This window comes from Austrofundulus limnaeus, unplaced genomic scaffold (assembly GCF_001266775.1).
Source record: "Austrofundulus limnaeus strain Quisiro unplaced genomic scaffold, Austrofundulus_limnaeus-1.0 Scaffold322, whole genome shotgun sequence".
Lineage (NCBI taxonomy): Eukaryota > Metazoa > Chordata > Actinopteri > Cyprinodontiformes > Rivulidae > Austrofundulus > Austrofundulus limnaeus.
Window position 1 is genome coordinate 56,273 of NW_013952724.1, and position 8,200 is coordinate 64,472.

An 8,200-nucleotide genomic window follows, 5' to 3' on the forward strand; every position below is an offset into this window, starting at 1 on the left:
TCATTGACGTGAGAAAATTAAAACAAAATCCTAAGCAACTTTATTAATTTATTTTTCCTTTGCATGTTTTTATTATTAATTTGTAATTTTTATTTCTTTTTTTTTCTTTGTTTGTATCAACAGAAGTAACCAAACAGGAACATCTACTCATACACTGAATTTCTGAGTTTTATTTTGTATTATCATTTAATGTTATGTGAACATGAAATAAAAAAATGCTTTAGTAAGCAGAGAGCAGCAGAGAAATGTAAATATATTAATGATAAATAGAGCTGGGTGTCTTTTCTAAACATGACGGATCAGACTGGTCAGGAGTCGGTCAGCTGTGACACAAACATTCACCTCCAGGATCCAAAGAGCTCTCCTTTCAGCACCATCTCCAGATCTGAGAGAAGCAGTCAGTCTGCTCAGCTTCCTCCTCTTCCTGAGGAAAGCAGCAGTATAGCAGCATTTCTTTCCACTACTTTTCACAGGCAGCAGCAGCAGCAACAGAATGAACACAGTCTGGTGAACAAATCAGTGGGCCGTCACATGCCGCTCCTGCTGAGAACACTTCCAGAAGAGACCGGCCCCCCATGGCTGTCTGACCGCTCAACAAAAACAACGTTCAGTTCAAGTTGGACAAGTTTCTCTGAGAACACCTGAAGAAGCCTGGGGATGGAGGAGAAGGCTGCATGCAGCATGTAGATACAGTCAGTGTTTGTGTTATTAAACAACTGGAACAGTGTGAGTGTGTGGGGAGGACAGAGCACATTGTGGGAATATCTCTGGTGTTTGGCTCAACACTGCCCTTTTCTTCTCTTAACATTGTCTATTCATGCAGGAGGACAATACTCTGCTCTCACTGCTGCAGTTAGCCACACATCAGTCCTGCTGCCCATCAGAGACGCTCAGTAGATCTGATGACTGTCAGAGGAAGCTCAGTGTTTGCAAACTGTCTCACTTGTCGAAAGCCAGGATGTTTTAAAGACATAAAAACCTAGATGACTCTTAATTTTCTGCWTCTAAACTCAGATAAGACAGAGGTTGTGGTTTTTGGACCTGAACATCTTAGGACTAAACTTTGCAGCCTTTCACCTCCTCTGGATGGCATTAATCTGGCCTCCAGTTCTAACGTAAAAAAAAAAACCTTGGTGTTATTTTTGATCAGGATATGTCTTTTAACCCCCACATTAAAAATGTTTGTCTTCTTTCACCTGTGTAATATCACTAAAATTAGAAACATCTTGTCCAAAAGTGATGCAGAAAAACGGATCCATGCATTTATCACATCTAGACTGGATTACTGTAATTCTTTATTATCTGGGCATCGAAAARCTCTTTAAGAAGTCTTCAGTTAATCCAAAATGCTGCTGCTAGAGTTTTAATGAGAGTTGGAARGAGAGATCATATTTCTCCAGTTTCAGCTTCTCTCCACTGGCTCCCTGTCAAATTCAGAATAGAATTTAAAATATTACTCCTAACATACAAAGCTCTCAACAACCAAGCTCCATCATATATTAAACATCTTATTGTTCCATACTTTCCTAACAGAGCACTTCACTCTCAGACTGCAGGTTTACTTGTGGTTCCTGGAGTTTCTAAAAGTAGAATGGGAGGCAGAGCTTTCAGTTATCAAGCTCCTCTCTTGTGGAACCAACTTCCAGTTTCKRTCCGTGAGGCTGACACTCTGTCTACTTTTAAGATTAGACTGAAGACTTTCCTTTTTGATAAATCCTATAGTTAGACTTAGGTTTCCTGAATTATTCCTTAGTTCTGCTGCTATAGACTTAGACTGCTGGAGGACAAACTGACCGTATTTCCTAAATCTGCTGCTGTCTTTAGTCTCTCTTCTCTATATGTTTGTTTAATTATTTCTATCAATAACGTGTTTCTATATTTTWCTTCCTAAAGAATCAGTTTGTGTTTCTGTTCTGTCGACTCAAAGCCCGCCTCAGCTGCTCATCCTGAGCTGGAGCATCACACCAACACAAAGATGATCTTTACTTACTGTATGTGAATATATTGGATTAAACTGATTGTAATTAAGTTAGAATTAGGTTCTGTTTCTAAATGACTGTGAACTTGTTGTTTTTTTTTATTGTGAATCAGCTCTGTATGAATAAAACTGATTAGAATTGAATAATGAGACCACAAAGAAAACACTTTTTGTTTTGTTAAAAATGCCTTCTGGCTGGAGCCCCTCCTCTCTTCTCTAACGCCCTCACAACCTCTCAAAGAAATCAGTGAAAGAATGATTTACGCAGATGTTTAATGAGTGGATTCCTGTAATCTGTGTCATTAATTAGGAGTCACTGGGTCCTTGGGTTTAGATTAGAGATGACAGGAGGCTCATATTTGGAGCTAATTTATGTTAGAAGCCAACATTCCTCACCCTCTCCCTCTTTTATTCACTCATTCTACATACACAACTGTAGTCTACAGTCTAAATTAAAGTTACAGCTTGGGAACTTCTGCAGCCTCAGACAACATTTATCACACGAGGAGGGTGGACTTATGTGAACTACAATCACTGTCTCAGAGGAATAACTGGGAGGACAACTTTTAAAATAATGAGATCAAATGAAATCAGCCAGGAGACAAAGTGAGTTAAATGTTAGAAAACATCTGAAGGAAGCAGAGAAATGCCTTTTTGACATAAAGTGTTTGCTCAGAGGAAAGAGAACATTTGTGGTCATACTCACTGTCCAATGAGAGCATGGAGTCAAAGATCTTGCACTGCACCTGCCCAGTACTCTGAGAGGCACAGCTCATCCACAGCCCCTCGTACAGACCCACCGCTGTGATGATGGCGTCTCCAGCATAGGATGACTGCTTCCACTGTGGCAGCGCCGTGGTGGAGATGACACCAATCCAGCCGCCTAGAGCCAAGAAGTACCCCAGCAGCTGGAGACCTGAGTTGGCCATCCTGACTTGGTTCGTCTGGTTTCTGTCTGATCAGCCTTTTTCTTGCTACAAACGTTTAACAAGGTGTCTCTAGTGGACCGGCCTTTCTGAGAACAGTCTTTTTGTCTTTGTTTCACTTTTCTTTTCACCGTCAGGTTCTTATGAGCATCTCTTTCCTCTCTGCATTCTGCAGTTCTCCTCTTTCTCCTGTTTGTCCTTACGTCCTGAGCTGAAGTCTGCTTCTGGATGTGTCCTCTTCAGGGTGTCGCTACGGGAATCAGACAAACACAGAGGTGGTGGTGGTCAGAGATCAGGCTGTTTCCCTCTCTGCATGGTTTCCTCTGCTTCCCTCTCACTGAAACCTCTGTGTCTGCTCCAGGCTCAAGTGGCTGCGTGAGGGGGAACAGGACAAAAAAAAAGAACTTGTGAAAACAGCAGGCTAACCACGAAGGACGGGAGCAGGGCTGACTTGTGATTGGGTTTGGATGTGCTGGAGGAACGCCTGTGGGAGGGAAGAGAGATGGGCTGACTGGGGGGAGAACTGAAGGGAGGACAAACAAAAAGAAAAACAAAAGCTGAATTTGTTTTTGTTTCTTTTGCCTCTGAGGTTATTTCTTGGGATGCTAGATGGATAAATAATAATCACTGATGTACATCTTCAACTGATCGACTTCAATTCAGTTTATTTAGATAACACCAAATCATAACAAACATTGTGTCAGGGTGCTGTAGAACCAGAACCACACTCAGGATGGGCAGCCATCTGCCTCTGCCAGTTAACTTTAAACTCAAACTCATTATGGCTGCTACAATCAGTAACTGGCTTTAACAATGTGAACATTTCACAATGTCTTTTTCAGTTTTTTTGGCCACATTTCTCCCATTGAAAAGGAATGGAGCTGTCTTCAACTTTACACAGTAGCTACTTTTTAAATTTTTTTTTTTACTAATTTTAGCTTTATTTCTGCTATAACTCTGCTTCTTTCTGCAATTCTTTTGATAATTTCTACTTGTTTGTGGGGTGTGTGGGGGGAGGGGCGTCTGCCAGCTTGAGCTATTTAGGCTTTCTGTAATTTTCCTTTGGGATCAATAAAGTATTTTTGAATTGAATTGAATTTTTGCTTTCTTCAGCTATTTGCTGCAATTTTAGCTAATTATTATTATTATTATTATTATTATTATTATTATTATTATTATTATTATTATTATTAGCTACAGTTAGCTTTTTTTTAGCTAAATTCATATTTTGGATGCTTTTTCAGCGTCTTTTTACTTAGTTCAGCAAACCTGTGCTCCTTGTGCTTCCATGTGTTAAGAATTTTTACTACATTTTAGCTGTTTTACTGCACTTATGGGATGTTTTAGCTATTATACAAGAAAACATATTTTTTTGTACTTTTATTATGTTTTTCTGCTAGTTCGACATTTTTTTTATACCCGTTTCACTATCTGGATGCTATTTTCAGCTTGTGTCAACTTGTGTCTTTAGCTTGTCTGTATGCTAATTTGRTCTTCTATTTRCTTTGTCAGCTATCTTTCTGCTCTTTTCAGCTTTATTGTGCTTTTATGCTTCTTTAAACTTTTAAAATTGAACTCATTAAATGTTTTGCTATTAAATATTTTCAGCTCCATTCCAGCAGCTTTGTTTTCAGCAATAGGCATTCACACCAGGTAGCATTTTCATGGGAAATGCAAACCCAAATAGCAAAAAAAGTTTTTTCAATGTTGAATTATGGTCAAAAAAAGTGTATTTTTGGTTAAGGTTGATGGTGAATCAACCATCAAACAATCATCCAATTCTAGACAAATAACCAACGTTGAAAAAATGTTTTTGAATCAATGTTATTTCAAGGTCGAATTTTAATGATTGAAATATCTTATCAATGTTGAATTAACATTGATGTAGTATCAGTTATGGTTGAAAACTTAACATTGTTTCAATAAGTAAGTCACTGACCATTTTTTGCATAATTTTAACATGGATTCAATATCATGCCTGACCATTTTTCAACGTTGATTCACTCATATTTTTGTTATCTGGGATTTTTCTAGTTCAGTTGTTTGCATTTGCTAAGAGACTCTCAGATCCCTGACTGTTGTCTGTTAGCAAAATATTTAATAAATCTGAAAGTACTAAAACTCACGTTCACATCTAACTGAATCATGTTAGCAATCAACACAAATGCTTCTAACTCAGTGACTTTTACAAATATTGAGATGAAATAAGATGTGGTCTAAGGATAACATGAGATTACACCTCATGTTATGTGTTATGTTTAACTAAAACACTTTCTACTCCATCATTTATCATAATAAGATAATTAACCTTTTATTTAATCAGGAGAACCGGACTGCACTGGCATTATGTTTTTAGACTGAAAACCACACACATGAGGAGAACATGTACTCTCCACAGGTCCAAACCAGGGCTTGAATCCAGGACCTTCTTTCTTTGAGGCACTGACCACTAAACCACCGTGCTGCAAAACATAAAACTTTGTGAGTGATATTGGTATTCTTGTTTCTTCAAACCCACCAGGGGAAATTCTAATTAAATATTTCCAACTAAATTTCAGTTTCGTGTTTATCAGAAAACATTTCCTCCTCCAGCTGGAGGTGGGCAGTAGGAGTGGGGGGGAAGGCAACAAACACACGTAAATCAACAACAAACCATAGCAGCAGCTGAAAAGGACATGTCACTTCCTGAAAGACTCTCCAGAAATTATAGGCCGCCAAAGCAAGCCTCCTCTCTTCCCCATGGCAACCATAATGACTGAAGAGGCAGACCCACAGAGACCAGGAGACAGGTCACCCAGCTGAACATCCCTCTGCAGACACACTCTGATTTTGTGTCTGTGGGAGCAGAAACCTGTGTTCCCACAGCTGCTTGACCCGTCAGCTCATTCAATTAACTGCACTTCACTCCAGACTAACTCAGTCATTCTGTTCCACCAATTACACCCAGTGCACACACACACACATGTTGGTTCATCTGTCCTCATGGGGACTTTGCATTGACTTCCATTCATTTACTGGTCATTTCTACAGCCTAACCCTAACCCCGTACCCTAAACCTAACCTCACAGGTACATACCTGAAATTATTTATTTAACTTAACATTAAATTTGTTTCTTATATCTATGGTAAACTTTAAATTTACGGTTAAATGCAACAAAATTAATTTAATAAAAATAAATGAAATAAAAATAAAAATTAAAAAATTCCTGTCCCTGAGCTGTTGGCTTTAAGTAACTGAGCAATTTAGTTGGATAGCACAGTACTAATGTCTGAAAATAAGCTGCTTTAAAGTCACCATCAATCATAAACCAAATCTGCCATAATGCAGCTACTCACTCATCAGTGAGTAAAATGTATTTGTTTTACTTTTAATAATATTTCTGTATTTATTACAGATTTAGTTAGTCATACACTTAGTTCTTATCAGTGTTTAAAAGAGGACGTGTTAAAACTCTGTTAAGTCAAAGTTAAACATGAAACATCAAAGTTCATTACAAGTGGCCCTTCGAGGGCCACCATAACGCTCATGTGGCCCTCGGTGAAAATGAGTTTGACAACCCTGCTTTAGGAGTATAAATAAACTCTTTTACCAATACCATTTCACTCTTTCCAGATACCACAACAAAATCCAAAGTGTTAATTTAACTCACAGAGTGTTAAATTTAACACAAATATTTCCTCTCCACTGCTGCCGGTGTGCAAAACAGGAGTGTTAAAATTTCAGTATAAACATTTGGGTGTTGATTTAACACCCCTAGTGTTATTTTAACACTTTTTGAGTAAACTGACACCCAGTGTTGGTGTTAATTCACTGTGTTGGTTTCGTCAGTGTTGTATCAACACTGGACAGTGTTAAATAAGCTATGCCCACAGTTAAGTCTTATATTACACTTAACAGTGTTGTTATATAACACCATGCAGTGTTGAAAGAAGTATTCTGAAAAGCCCCGCCCTCTTCAACCTCATGTCAGACAGACCAGTATTTACCCAGCATTCCTTGCTGAGAAATCTTGCAGAAATGATGTTTTYGCATGTTTATGACTATTAAAGACATTCATGAGAGTAAAAATTAGTTGTTCTTGTTGGTTTTCTTGTTCAGTTTTATCAAGTTGTTCAACTTTAAGTTTATGTTATTGGCCAAAAAACCGACACCATGAGTGAGAGGTCTGTCCTGGTGTGTGAAGGGTGGCTCCATTACACTTTTCTTCTAATTACTAAGTGTTAATGCAACATTTCTGAGTTTGATATTAACTGAGTGTTAAATTTACACTCTCAATTTGATGGTGTATTGACACCTTGTGGAGTCTGCAAACCTTTCTATCACCACAATTTCCCTTGTTAATAATAATACAGTGGTGTTACTTTTAAAACTTTATGAGCCTTATTTACAGCTTTTACAAGGGTTTTAAAAGGAAATTTCGGACACCGTCCTCAGAGCTATTTACCGTGCTGCCACCCCGGTTCTCGGTCACGTATAGGGGATTTTTTTCTTTTGCATTCCCACGAAATAGTATTGCATTACCTCGCAAAAGTCGTTTATCACTGTTGTACCTGCCGGCTTATTAACATATTCACATGTTCACCATTAGCGAGTTAGCCTACTACTTTAATTTAGCTTCAGAGTGAATATATTACACAGCCAAGCGTGGAAGTATGTCATATGCAGATATTTTAACAGAGTGCAGCCACGCAACATCAATGTCAATTTCACAAACTTGTGGAGACACATCCTGTTTTGGTAACCGGATATTTCAAAATAAGTCTGATTTAATTCAGTTCATATACAAAACAACCTTTTGCGTGGGAACGCAGAACAATTTTGCGAGGTAATGTAAAAGTATTGCGAGGTAACGCAAAAGTATTGCGTGAGAACGCAAAAGAAAAAAATCCCCCCTCACGGGCTCTGTATAGACTAGCAAACACACTGAGAAAAGGGAAAAAAATAGCATCACCCGATCGGTTCAGACTCATACGTCAGTTCACTAACTCATCAGCTGCTGTTGGTTTATTTGCCCATAAACAGTTTGGACTCGTATCGAGCTGGGTTCGAGCGGCTTGGTTAATCTGCACGGAAACAGTTGGGCTCGAGACGAGTCGGGTCTGAGCTGCTCGGCTAGCTCCAGGATACACTCCACTGCTCTTGTTTAACTTATCAGGTAGAGCTGATTTGTAAAAATGCCATCCATAAATATCAGCAGACATAGGCTAAGGAAGTACTGAATTAAATACTGCTGTAAATTAGTTGAAAATATCACTATTCTGGTGATCACGACTCTCATCACTCCCTTCGTGTGTG

At 38.6% G+C, this 8,200-nt stretch overlaps 1 protein-coding gene across 3 annotated transcripts in view; it reads right to left on the bottom strand.

Annotated features, from left to right (window-relative positions):
- The window catches only part of cldn19 (claudin 19), a 23,161-nt gene extending 19,841 nt beyond the window's left edge, over nucleotides 1-3,320 (bottom strand). For 2 of the 3 annotated variants that reach the window (XM_014022280.1, XM_014022282.1), the window contains exon 1: nucleotides 2,685-3,319. In XM_014022280.1, coding sequence (XP_013877734.1) covers nucleotides 2,685-2,907 — 223 coding nt within the window. In that variant the 5' untranslated portion in view covers nucleotides 2,908-3,319. Of the gene's footprint in view, nucleotides 1-2,684 lie in introns of all 3 variants that reach the window. The other variant, XM_014022281.1, reaches the window with a different exon arrangement.
- Nucleotides 3,321-8,200: the final 4,880 nt, after the last annotated feature.